This window comes from Empidonax traillii, unplaced genomic scaffold, assembly GCF_003031625.1.
Source record: "Empidonax traillii isolate 1590-97213 ecotype Southwest subspecies unplaced genomic scaffold, ASM303162v1 scaffold928:size235608, whole genome shotgun sequence".
NCBI classification, from domain to species: domain Eukaryota; kingdom Metazoa; phylum Chordata; class Aves; order Passeriformes; family Tyrannidae; genus Empidonax; species Empidonax traillii.
This window is the reverse complement of record NW_020956121.1, coordinates 28,646-42,499: the sequence shown is the minus strand read 5'-3', so window position 1 is coordinate 42,499 and position 13,854 is coordinate 28,646. Positions and strand designations below refer to the sequence as shown.

The 13,854-nt window shown below is 38.4% G+C and overlaps 1 protein-coding gene across 1 annotated transcript in view; it reads left to right on the top strand.

Moving 5' to 3' along the window:
- LOC114067539 (probable G-protein coupled receptor 158) overlaps nucleotides 1-13,854 on the top strand; it is a gene marked incomplete at its 3' end in the record, with an annotated part of 101,648 nt that overhangs the window by 75,776 nt on the left and 12,018 nt on the right. The window contains exons 3-4 of the mRNA XM_027903069.1: nucleotides 1,046-1,148; nucleotides 7,973-8,190. Of these exons, the coding sequence (XP_027758870.1) occupies nucleotides 1,046-1,148; nucleotides 7,973-8,190 (321 nt within the window). The remainder of the gene's footprint in view (nucleotides 1-1,045; nucleotides 1,149-7,972; nucleotides 8,191-13,854) is intronic.

Below are 13,854 nucleotides of genomic sequence, written 5' to 3'. Positions count from 1 at the left end.
GACAATTAGAGATCGAAGCATATTCTAAAGTCAAAGTCAGGTGAGAGGGCAGAGGCTGTTTTAGTTAAATCATTCAATTGGTCACTGAGGAACTGCTGGTGTCTATTTCTTACTCATGGAGACATGTTGGTATAGGTACACTGATGCTGTAAGTACACCTGTACTGATGGGAAAGGCATTTAGTATAGAAGTCTACTTCAGTCTGATGAAGTGAAATAAGCTGTACTGGGAAACATCATTTTACCAGTGTTTCTACCTTTATGTTGCTGTACTGTTTCTTCTTTCCTCTGTACTAGGCAGATACTGTTTGATGTACTGTAGATATTCTGTCATGGTAATAAATTTGCTGTGGTTGACCTGATGTCAGAAGTAAGCAAGAGTGAAGCTGAGTTTAAACAAAATTTGTTTCACATATTGCTTCCTCAAAAAGGGACAGGAGAGTTTAAAAGTATGGGGCTCCTGTTGACATACGTTTTCTCTCACCAATGTTAGATGTATGTCTGCATCCATCTTCTCTAACCAGTTTGTGTTTTAACTGGGTTATCCCCACTCTGCTATGCTTGCCATTGTGTCAGGGGCACCAGCACCAGCTTCCAGTGCTGCTGGAAGAAGGTTGGTGGCTTGGCTGTGGGTATCTAAGTTCTTTCTCATGTAGTGTGAGCTCCAGCCGTATGAAATCCACCTACTGTGCTGGGAAAAAGTGCTGGAAACTCTTCAGGGAAAAACACGGCCATTGGATGTCCTGCCTAGAGCAAATGTGCAAGAGTCAAATTTGGCGCATGGCCAGTTCACCAGTGGAATAGGCTTGATTACACCTGTCTTTTCTGTCTGTTGGTGATGAATGACAAGACAAAAAAACTGGAGTGATAGTGATATATGACTACAGGAAAAGCCACTGAGAAAATGCTGGCAATCTGCAAGGAGTGCCTGTTTGTTCTTAGAAGTCTGTGCACAGTATCTTGTAATCTTTTTATGCTTGAATGTACATCTGAGTGTACAGTTGTATGATCATCTGCATGACTTTTCTTTTTTTCCTTTCTCACAGTGCATGCCAATTAAAGGCCTTGGATTTGTGCTTGGAGCCTACAAATGTATTTGCAAAGCTGGATTCTATCATCCCAACATCTTCTCAGTGAACAGCTTTCAGAGTAAGTGCCTTTGCTTGAGCTAAAAAAAAAAAAAAAAAAAAAAAAAAAAAAAAAAAAAAAAAAAAAAAAAAGAAGAAAACAGATCTAGCATTAATAATGCAGGGCTCTTTTTTATCCTCGTCTGGGTTATACAGTAAAATCCCAGTGGTTTGCAACTCTCGGATTATATAATCACTTAAGGAGTTCTAGCCCTTTGGTTTGTCATTCATGATACTCTTGAGGATCCTGTAAAACATACCCACTTGAAGAATATTTGATTTGTAAATAAATTTAAAAACATGAAAAGAAGTTGTGCCAAGGGGAAGTAGAGATTTCTGGCATCTGTGCTCAAGCAGAAGTATTCTGGAAATTAATCTACTCATTTTCTCTTTGGCCAGAGTAAATGAGAAGGCCCTAGCCTCTGGCTTTCTGTGGGCTTTAATTGTTTTCATTTTACTTCATTTGCAAAGGAGAATTCAAAGGAACATCCAAGCTGTAATATGTACTGATGAGGTAATAGAGATGGTTCAGGCCTGGAAGTCTGCTTGGCTGTATGACACGGATGACAAACAGCATCCACGTGCCCAGAGCACACATTGTACGCTACTTAGACTGAGTTGCCCACAGCAGGGGAAACAGAACTTGGTTGATTCTCAGCAGGGCAAACAAATAAACTGCATGCCCAAACCTGATGTCTGTTACTTTTGTCGTATGACCAAATCTCTGCACAGATTGTGTGCTGCAGTTGCTGTAGTTGTACTAGTAGAGCTCATGCTGCAGTCACAGGTGCAAAGCTGCTGCTTGAAAGTGTAACAGGGCATCCTTCTCTGCCTCCTGCTTTTGGGTAAATAGCATGCCCAGCTTCTTTGCACGACCATCCTTTAGCCAGAGGTTCATGTCATCAGCTCTCCTCTGTGAGAGCAGTTTGTATGAGATGCCCAAGGAATGGCAATCAGTGACTTTCACCAAGCTTGATCCAAGACTGGGTGTATTATCTCCTGTGTGAAAGCAACTGTTCCCGTTCCACTGTAGAAATACCTCTAGAACACTTAACCCTGCACGTACATATCTGTGAGAGATACCATGTCTCCTTGTAAATATTTGTAGCCTAAATAGCACAATTTGTTCAACGGTTTACCTGGTGAGTGTTTGTTTCCTCTTCTCTTTTCATATTGTAAAGTGTTGCAGATGGCAGCCTTGTGATAGTGCTGTTTCTCTGGGCTGAGTGAATCTTTTGATGGAGTAAGGAGGATGTTTGGTTCCTCTTGCAGTGCAGTGAGTTCTGGTGGAATTGGGATTTAACTCCTTGAGTAATCATATATATAAAAAAATCATTCTTAGATTTTTTGTCGTACCAAATGCCAGACAGCACATGAAAATAATGTGCCTAGAGATCACAACAGCATTGATCATCAGGGATGAGATTAATTTTATTTCATGTGTAGGTTTGCTATGTATTAGTCACCTAGGTTTCAACTGCAGTCAGCATCAAGAGCATGGCTCCCCTGGAGGAGGGTACTTTGTCTTTAGATGTGAAAAGTAATACCTCAGACAGGTAACCTTTTTTCTCCATTTACTTTAGAAGGAAGAACCTATATACCTACCTTAGAAAGAACATTTAGCTCCTAACAGAGTGAAATTTTGTCTCAAGAAATTATTTGCGCATGCTGATATTTTAGGGTGTGTAATTACATGATATGGGACTAGTTTGAGTTGAGCCTTTATATCTGTTAGTTTTGAAATAGTAATAAAAAAACTGGTTTAAGTCATCTGGATGCAACTCCATCTGCCAAGTTGTATAGATGATTTTGAAAAGTGAACACTGAGATTGGAAATTACTGAAGTGATGAGAAAAACCTGTGGTTCAAAGGAAAGTTAGCCTTGTCAAAGAGCTGCATTCTGTAAAAAGAAAAGAGGAAAAAAATTTCATGGTTAAAATGCCTGTAGTATGTATTTGGTGGCTCAAAATGATGATAACATAGGAATTCCAGACACGAATCCTTCAAGCAGTTTTGACAGAAACTGTCTGACCTGAAGATCTCTGTGGAGATAGGTTGGTGAAATCTGATGATAACAGATATGAAACTGAATAGAAATGTTAATCATTTAGAAAGTATTCCTAGTGGAATAAAATAAAGAGGCAGCAAAGATTTGCAGGTCTTGAGATATAAGAAAGAAGATAGATAGAAAAAATGACCAGTTTTATACTTCTCTGGATTGAAAAATTGGATGGAGTGTGTTGTGTCTTGAAATGGGAGCATTTATCTATGATACTGGGATTCTGCTTCACAGCAAAATGTGGTTAACTACAGCTTCACATTGTGCCTGAAGTGTCTGACTTTTAAGTGGGGGAAAGGTTTTGCTTAAGTTTCAGATAAATGTTTTGGTTTGAGCCTGAAAGATACCTGTATTAAACAGCTTTTCACAGATGTTGAATACTACACAGTTTATTGGTAGAAAGGCTTAAAAGATTGCTTTTCTGCCTCTCTGCAAACTCAGCTGTGGCCCTGAATGCCAGGATGCAATATGGCATAAACAGTGCCCCATGTAGGGAAGATTCTGCAGATCAGTTGCTTTTCTATCTTAAAGCAGTACAGTGTTGCTATTCCCAGAGAGCTCGCACATGTTGCAGGTTCCCAAAGAGTGTTTGGGACAGGGGCACAGCTGGAATTTAGGCTGTTCTCTTACTGAATAAGAAGCTGGGTAGGAGGACATTTCCCTCCCAAGTCTGCATCAGTTCTTCAGAACTGACAGTGCCAAAAATATATAAAACCGTTCTATTTTTTCTGCATTTGTTAAGGAGGACCCTGGGTGCCAGTGAGGCGCAAAGTTATTGACAAATTTCCAGGGTCTCTTTTGAGGTTGGAAATTGGTTTTAGAAAAAAAATGTATTTCATGTATACAGGTTGTATTAACCTGTAAGTGCCTGAGTACATGACTATGCACTTTCTCCTAATGACTCATTTTTAGGTAGCACTATTAGTATAGGTAGAATAGACTGATAACTACTTACATTCTAGCATTTCTGGAACTCCCTTCTTCAAAGCAGTTCTCTTCTCTGCCTCATGGGATAATCAGGTTTGCATTGGAAAATCCTTAGCAGAACAACAGTGCTTTGTTCAACTTAAAAGTTTGCTCTTTAGCAATGAATTATCCATATTTTGTAGAAATTCTGCTTAGCTCTTGTTGTTTGGATGTTGAACCTTCCCTATGCAAAAAGATGCTTGCACCAGAGGTTGCCCTTTTGTCTGAATACAGGACTGTGCTGTCTATAACTCTGCTACAGTCACATAAAAAGTTCCAAGGGGGGTTTTCAGTTCAACCGGAATTCCCATTTTTTACACCCACCCTTTTGGCTTTGGTTCTTCAGCAGAACTCACATGTGCAGATCTTGGCACGTATGGAGGTTGTTACTGACTTCAGCAATCCCTTTCTGGGCTGAGCCTTATGACCATGGCTGATTACCAGTTTTTGATGCTGGCAGGTTGAGTTATTGCACTGAGTTACTGCAGCATTGCTGAAGCAACTGGAGTTGTTCCTCATTTACACTATTACAGAACAGGAGCAGAATCAGTCTTTTGTTCTGCTCAGTGCTCAGCAAGCACTGTGCTCTTTGTGTTCATCCACTGAGTTCTAATTGGAGTGTGGGATGATTTGGTTTGGGACAGTAGCAATCCCTGCCCTGGATCTCAGCAGCCTGTGGTGCCATTCTTAGTTTGCAGGAAGATCTCAGCTGGCAATATCACAGCTGCTGAGGCATCCCTTGCGTGGCAAACTGTCCTTAGGAGAACTGAAGCTGATGAAGAGTTGCCCTCAGGAGACCATTTCAAAAACAGATGGGCCAATCCAACAGAAAAATAAAATGGGATAGAAGAGGGAAGAACTAGGAAAAAAGTATGGTAGAGTGGATGTAGCTGAAGCATTTAAGCTTTTTGTTTTATTGTATTGTACTTCATATTAATTTGTGTCCCTTTTCTTACTTTTCACCAATTCTTTGTTATTTTCTTCTTCCTTTTAATGCTTTTTATTTTTTGGTTACTGCATTTTTTTCTGTTCTTTTTTTTTCCTTTAAAACAGTGCTTTTTTACACCTTCCTCATTCTCCGATTTAACTCCCTGCAGCACAGTGTTACTTCCGTCTCATTTGCATCCATGCTAAAAATTCTACAGCCTTATGTAGAGCAGAACTGACTCCTTGTCCATCTACCTTACAAGTGTCTAGAATCTTTTGAGGAGGAAAAAATGATTTTCTTCACTGGAGGAGATGTGTAATCCCTGCTGAGACAGGAGAAGGCACAATGAAATCTCTAGCAGTGCTGTTAGAGGCGGTAACTTCATGCTTGGCTTAGACTGTCTGTGGTTTAAATTGATGATCCATTGACTATCATGAGTGGACAGGACCAGACATAAAGGGCAGAAATGTTCAACTGTGCAGTGGGCAGCAGTGCCCTGACTCATATAGTCAGGGCAAGAGTGTGAGTGGGCAAACAAGCTCCCAGTCAGAGGTAAATACAATGGACATTCTTTCCCAATAACTTCTTTTAGAAGGTCTGAAAAATGTTATTTCTTTTTGTCAAGGAGGAAAACTAAAAATATGGGGGTTGTTAATAGTTCCTTATCACATTGTGGAATACCTCAGCTAAATCAATTTTTTTTAATCTTTCTTATATTACCCATAAAACGAAGAATTGTTTCTAAGTCAAAAAATATTCACAGAAAAATCATTTGTAGCTGACAGTGCAGATAGTGAAGATTTGTATTGATGATCTTCCTTCATATACAGCAGACAACGATGTGTAAACTTTAATGCTGAAAATAATTTATTGATTTGACATAATAAAAGATATTAACAAATGGCTCACGTGGCTCAGGAATGTGAGATTTTAAAGATATTAAATTAATCTTTTTGGAGATGGGCTAATTGAAGGGCAGCTCTTTAAGAAACAATAAAGTAACAGATGTGTGGTGGAAAGGCAGGTTGACAAGTGCAAATGTTGAGGAAATGAAGTGGAAAATTTGGTCAGTGGGTAATGCACTCTTGATTTGGATATGGAGATGGGAGGTGGGAAGACTATGACACCTGTTCTCTGCCAAAATACAGTGTGGGCCTGTTGCTCTAACTATAATTAAGAAAACAGGGATCTACTGTTAGATTTGGAAATGGTGGGTTTTGGTAAAGCTCTTGGAAGGATAATGGGCTGAGGCTCATGGCTGTTTGCTCTGAAGAGGCTTTCCAGTCCTACCATATCTTCAAGATATTATTCCTTAGAGGTTCTCCACCTTTTCAGCATGCCCAAGCGTAGTTATTTTCCAGCATTTCCTACCTCCCACAGTCTGGGTCAAAATGGCACAAGACCTCATCTTGCTGTCTGCTTGTAACTAAGAAAATCTGACTATCAGCGTGAGTCAGCACTACTCTGCTCTATTCAGGTTTCCAACATCTTTGTTTGGAATAAAACTCCAAAGAGAAATTCACAATCTTCACGAGAAATACCGTTCTGTTCTTTTCCCACTAGGGGATGTGGGAACCAAGCACCCTGCACTGAGGGCGAGGAGCACAGGGCTGTTGGAATGGCATGCCAAACAAACAGACCTGGGTATAAGGCCTCTTTGTTCCTTTCCCAGGCTTTGCCGTCAGCAGATGTGTGTTCATGTGTGTTTGTACATAGATTTGAGAAGGCAATAAGTAATTGCCGTTGGAGATAACCTTCTTTTTAAAATGTTTCAAGCTAAAAGTCTGAGGAGAGTTTCGTGAACCCATATGCACATGCAACATAAGTGGAATAAGATGTCTCTTGAATTGAGACTAAAAAATGGATGATTTACTGTTGTCAGTGACAAAGGAAACTTTTGAACAAAGAAATTGGAGCAATTCTCTAGTCTTATATAAAGTGAAAAGGAGTTATCACAGATTTTAACACACCTTTGATTTGGCTTCAGCCACATTTCTCTTGTTTCTGTGAGCTCCTAAGGCTGTCTTGCCAATAGTAAATATTTCAATAAATTCATTTTTCCATCTTATTTAATAATATTCTTTCTTTGCCTTTTTTCACCTTTTTACTCCATTAATTGCCTGTAGGGTAAGAAGCCTTAGAGGGGTTTACAGGCAAATGTTAATGGATCAGAAACACTTGGAATCCTTCTGTGTGTGCTGTTGATGGGTTCATTTTGATGGATGAGATGTCAGCTCAAGAGTCACTGATTTTCATAGACAAAATATTAATTTTTGCCAGTAGGTTTTCCAAATTTCCTGGTGTGCTTGTGTGAACAATGGAAAATTATACTTAGTGTAAGTGCACTGGTTTTGCTTTGGGGACAGAGTAGTGCAATCATGCAACAACATACTGAACAAATGTTAATTAAGAAGGGTTTTATCTAATTTGAAGCTCATTAATTCGTTAGATAGCATCTTTATGAAATTGAGGAACAATCTGAAATAGGATCAGAGCTTGTACTATGAACATTAGGTAGTTAATGGGTCTGCTCTTCATGTGTCTGTGTGGAATCCTTTATTCTCAAATCTTTCATGTACTTTTCTTCCCCATTCAGAATTCTCCTTCACAGAATTTGTGGTGCAGATTTAGCCCACTTTAAATATAACAGGGAAGCATTTGATGTTTAACAACCTCACTTTCCCTCATGTCTAAATTGATCTTAATTTTCTAAATGTTACAAGGGAAAGTGAAATTAGAAAAGCAACACTGGCAAAGCTATTTTGTAACCTAATGAGAGAGGCTAACCGAGAGGGAAAGGATGCCCAGCAGAGTGATGGTTTGCTTCTGTCTGGATGAACTCCCCATCCTGTAAAACTAAAGGTGTCTCCCCTTGCCCTTCTGACACTTTCAGGAAAAGATGGAGAGAATCGCTTTTCAGTTGGTGAATTGTCAGAGGAAATCTACACCTGCCTACCCTGCAGAGAAGGATGTTCCTACTGTACAGACGATACTCCCTGCTATGCACAGGAGGACAAGTATTTACGGCTGGCTATCATCTCATTCCAAACGCTCTGTATGCTGCTGGACTTCATAAGCATGCTGGTAGTCTACCATTTCCGCAAGGCAAAGGTAAACTGACTTGTTTCGCTTTGATATTCCTCACTGTGTGGTACAGACTCATTTATCTGAGGTGTATAGCTTCTCATTTCGAGAGTCAGTTTATCAGATAAGGAGCTCTGGTCAAGGCGAGGATGGGATTTCCAAACAGGGACGTTTTTCTAAATTGTTTATGTAGTTTGGGAAAAAAAAAGTTGAGCAATTTTTGTCTTCCAATGAAATACTCTTACATTTGTAGAAGTTCAGCAAAAATCAAGGAAACCTATTACGTTCAAAGTAATTCTGGAAAATCAGGCCAATTATGCAGGTATCTAAGGAAAGATGGGGTTTTAGAATCTTGGGATCTTGAAAGTCTCTGCTTTAGCACTATTGAGAATGATGTTTGTTTTCAATATATTTGAGAAACTAGCTTGAAAATAATTATGTGAAAGAGAAATACTTCCAGGTAGCTCCTAGAGAGTTTAAACTTGATTCTGTGGTTCAAGATTATTACTTTTTTCACTAAAGCATGAGTTTATTCAAGAGTATTTGTAAATTTCTGATGCAGCATTTATGTACTAACCTAATGAATTTTCTGCTTTTACCTTACTGAAAATCATGTAAGATCTCTTGGAATCTCACTGTTGCCTCAGTAAATGCAGAATATTCTCTAAAACTTCAAGTTTAATAAAAAGAAATTAATTGAAGACAGCATATATTCACTACCTACATTTATTTGGGAGATGTAGGTGTGCACACAGTATACTGCTTTGTTGAAATGAAGAGCCTCATCCACTTTCCATAACTAGATAAAGCATTTCCATTTTGGTTTTTGGAACACTTGATCCCACAATCTTCCTAATCCTGCAGTGTCTGTGTTACAAATGCGTGGCTCATTTTGAAGGACTTTAATATCCTGGCAGGAAATCATGGAACGAGCAATAACATTGGTTTTTTTCTTTTTCCTCTTCTGTTTCTGAAAGAGTCTTTGTATTTAATGATATTGCATAAAATCATTCAAATGACAGACTTAATTGTATTTATAAAGTTTTTTGTTATGAAAATTTGTTGTAGGCATCTTTTTAGTTGCCTAGCCTTAACTTAGCAGAACTTTGTTCCTGATTTTGTGAGATTTTAGTCTAGTAATGGTACTTCCTTAATCTCATAGACAACATCATGAAAGAAGCAAGTTTGACTTGATTTTTTTTTTACACATTGAAATATTGTTTGATAAGAAATGTCTGTATTTTCTCACAAATAGCTTGAGGTCAGGCATGAATAAAATTACATACACTCTTGCCCCTGTACACTTAGGTATGTTCTGATATACATATCCGCTACTGTAAGAAGAAAGATACATCTTTATTAAACATACTGAGAAATCTTGTGTGTCACAAAACCTGCTAGTAATGAAAGGTGCATTTTTACTTTCATGATGATTAGTCAATTCTCCAAAGCAGTTTTTGAGTAAAGAATGAGATGTGATCTAAATCTTTAATACCAGAGCAATACTAAAGAAGCATATACACACCTTTCCTTGTTTATGAAGACCCTTTCAATCATTATGAAAAGGTTTGACCTGACTTTTTTTTCCAGCTTGCCTTTTACCATTAGAAATCAAGACATCTGAACGAGTGAAACCAGATATAAAACAAAGCATTCTTTTTTCCAGAATGAAAAGTGATACCTTTCAGGCATTGCAATTCATTCACATGGCCAGAGATATATTTAATTACAATTTTGCTACCCTGGAAGAGAGTTGACTTTTTTCTAGATGTGTATCTCACAAGGAAAAGGGCAGGAAACTTGAGATAAAAAAAAAAAAAAAAAAGTGATTAACAAACCCTTCCATTATGATTGATGTTTTCAAGAAATAGAAACTGATACATTTTCCCTGCTTTTCATGTATTCAGCTGAGTTTTTCTGTGATATTCCTTTAATGTTTTTTACCCTGTTGGTACAGCATGATTTAAAAAAGAAAAAGATCTCATGTGTTTACCATGAAATGGGAAGATGTATGGAGGACAAACATACTGAGAACAATGACTATTTGCTTAAGAAAACTGCTGGTTACATTGGGAAATGACAGAAATTTGGAGCGAAGGAAGAAAACTAGTAGCTGACTGTGTACTCTTTGCCAAAGGGGGAAAGTCATGGAAATGAAAGAACACAGATTGAAATATGTTCAAAATATCTGCCTTTTTGAGAATTTCCAACTGTTAGTGAAGCAAACCACAATTAGTTTAGTATATGTGTCTGTGATTAAAGTTGCTGTGTTAAACTGCTCATTTCCATTGTGCTGTGTGGGTGTCAGAGAAGAGCATTTTTTTGGATTCTCTCCCACACGTAGCACTACAATATTCAAATAGTTACAAAAAGTAGTTTTCAATACAGCGTTTTAACAGAAAGGACTGTTTACTGCTACCGTATCAAGAAGCAAACTTTAAAGTGTTTAAAAGAGCAGAAGAAGGGAGTTGAGAACAAAAAATGTTAAATTAGGGCCCCAGGGCTGAAAAGAGTGGAGAGTAGGTATGTGCCATTTTGGTACAGTTGTTGATCAATAAAATCAGAAGGCAAATGAGATCAGGCTACCTCTTCAGTAAAAGTGACTGCAAAAGACTTCTCAATGTTTGTACTTTATGGAGCCTTCTGGTAATTGCTACTTTCAAAAAGGTAAGGCCCTGAAAAGTTAAGGTTTGCCAACAGAAAGCACCGTGGAAAGAAACACTCCAGGCACCTTGACTGTGCTACTGTGAGTATGATAATTCAGAAAAAGAATAATAAAGGTCCATAGGGATCCTTTATATCATGATGGAAGTGACAGCCTTTCTTGCCAAAAAATCAACATATCAGTAATTGCAGATGCAGATCGTAAGTATTTTATACAAGTGAAGAAATACCTCAGCTGTTCAGATCATACTGGTTGCACATCTTGCGACCAAGAAGGAATTATAATGGAAAATTGCTGTCGACCTGGTATCATCAACAGTGTGGAATATGTGCTAGATCCAAGCCAGTTACTGAAAGATCAGCCATTAGTAAAAGATGTACTGTTCCATTGCTGAAGAGTGTGGTGATGAGAATGGAGCTGTTTTGAACAACTGCTGCCAAAGGGTTACTGAAAAAATGTGATGATACAGCTGTCACTTTGACATGACCTTTATAACTAACCTAGGCTGTAATAATAACGAGATACAGGGAAATCTGGTAATTATCAAAGTGGTTCCAGAAGTGAAAGATCTTGATAAAATTGCAAAAATTGTAATAAACAGGCAAAACCTATAGCAAGCCAGATGACTGGCTTCTTGGAGCCAGGCTTCTATTTTGAGGAACCATTACAAGTCTCTGAAATTTTCAGTCTCTTCTTTTAGAACTTTTTAAGGTTCCTCTAAAGATTCCTCTTCAGACTTTTGAAAGAACTCTAGAAAACTGCTGAACTATTTACTGTGGAATAAGCTACTGCTTGTATTAATAGCAGTAAAGGAGAAATGGAAGGTAGGAAATGTGACATCTGTGTTTATAAAAACTTCCCATAATGATGACAAGCACTAAAGATCAGTAGGTCCAACTTACACAGTCGCAATTACCATAGAAATGGTAATAAAAAATAGAACTACTGGTCCATGGATCACTGTAGGAAGTGAGTTTTTGTGAGAATGTGATGCCCTACAAATGTATTTATAGCTCTGTGAAGGTGGATTATTAGCATGTGGGTATGAGAGTACTTTTTCCAAGGTCTGCCACCAAAAGCTCTTAAAAATTATGATCTCAAGGAACTAGGTGAGCTACACTACTTATAGATAACAGAGGAAAAGATAGCACAGGAAATATAGTATATAGAGTCATGTGTGACAAGGAGATGTTGATGTGTGAACATATATTTATGGTTCCTCTTAAGTATCATTAGAGCATGTTCAAGGGATCTCTCAAATGGTTAAAAAGTGAAGTAGATGCATTACACAATTTTAATTGCTTTATGTCACTCATTGGCAAAAAATACCTTGGATCCCAAAGTATAAAGCAGTTAAAATAGGGTTTGGAAGAATAGTGCAGGATATTTCTGTATATATTTCTATGTTTCTAGTGTGTTTAAACACACTAGAAACTGGTGAAACTGTGAGGATAGACCAGGAAGGATCATTCTCTGCTCTTTTTCTTCTTTAATAATGCAGCACAGGCCATGAAGTGAGGTAGGGCACTGGAGTCTGAATCAGAAAGCTCTTCTTTTGCTCTCTTCTTGAAAAGCTTTTAGTTACTCGCATTAGACTTCCACATTTGGTATGTGGCAAACCAAAATTCAGCTTGTTGCTCCAAAATGTAGTTGCTCCAAACTAGTGGTACCACTGACCAATCTAACCATTGCCAACCTGTAAATGTGATGGCAAATTAGTGACTTCAAGAAGTAGTCAGAATTGGCCAACAGTACAAAATGGAACAGCCGAAAGATACCATGAGCAAGCTCAGATCGATGCCGACAAATTCATTTGAGGCTTTGTCAAACACAGGTGAAAGTGACTCAGCAGCCCTGAGATCAGCTCAGCAGCAATGTTATTAAACTGCAAGAGTCGTAATTGGAGAAAATCACAGGCAGAAAATGTGGCCCTTTGCCAAGAGAAGGGAGAACTCCCAAAATGGTAAGAATAAAAAAAAATTTGGAAGGCGGCACAGAAGGAGCAACAGAAGCTAAACCTCTAGTGAAAAGCATTGTAGAGAAAGACAGAAAAAGATGAAAATTGTAACAGATAGAGAAGATGCTACTGCTATAATGGGAAAAGACAAAGCATTTCAGCAGGAGAGTAAAGGGAAGAAATGTGCCAAACAAAGAGACAAGAGGAAAAAAATATTCACAGCTAATACAGAAGGGAAAGCAGATGTGCAGATCACTTCAAAGAAATCTTTACTCTAGACACCCCTCATGCCAATCAGTAGTGAAAGCTGGAAACCCTGAGCCTGGCATTGACACAAAGTGCAAGAGGCTGAAAAACTCAAGGGAGATGAAACGGGAGATGAAAACATGTGAAATCCCACCAGAAAAGATGACAGCACCTGATAGCACCAGTTTAATGACACTGAGAAAGTTGTGTGATGAAGCCTGGGAAAAAGAGAGTTTTCCTCAATAGTGGAAATGTTGGAGTTCTGTTAGACTGCTCTGGCAGGGTGATCTTGCTGAATACTGCACCTGGGGAGATGGTGAGGCTTCTGCAGTGTGAGAGAGCTAAAGGGGCAATGGATGGAAAACATGGAACAGGCTCAGTGCTTTTGATGGTCAAGATATGTCTTAGCAATCCTAGAGGAGTCTGTAAAGGAATAGGCTCAACCTTATTTCCTTGGTTTTCAAAAGGCTTTGGCAGAGTATGAGAGGATCCTACAGAACAACTTTCTGCCCTACCAAGTTAGATCTTCATGGCTGCATACAGAGGCACAAAACGTTCTCCAAGATGAACAACTAGGGAAAAAAATCAGCTTAAGGTGAACACTAGCAAACATGTGCTGTGGCATTATTATTGATTTTATAATGCAAACATTACTACTAAAAACACATCCAGAAAGTATGAGGCTAAGCTAACAAAAGTAGAAATCATGGATGCTAAAGCAAATATTCTCAAAAATGAGAAGCTGAACAGTGATTTTGTAAGAAAAAGTGTCAACAAAATAGGAGAATTTGTGTGAGTAGTGTTACGTGAACCCATGGAGAGC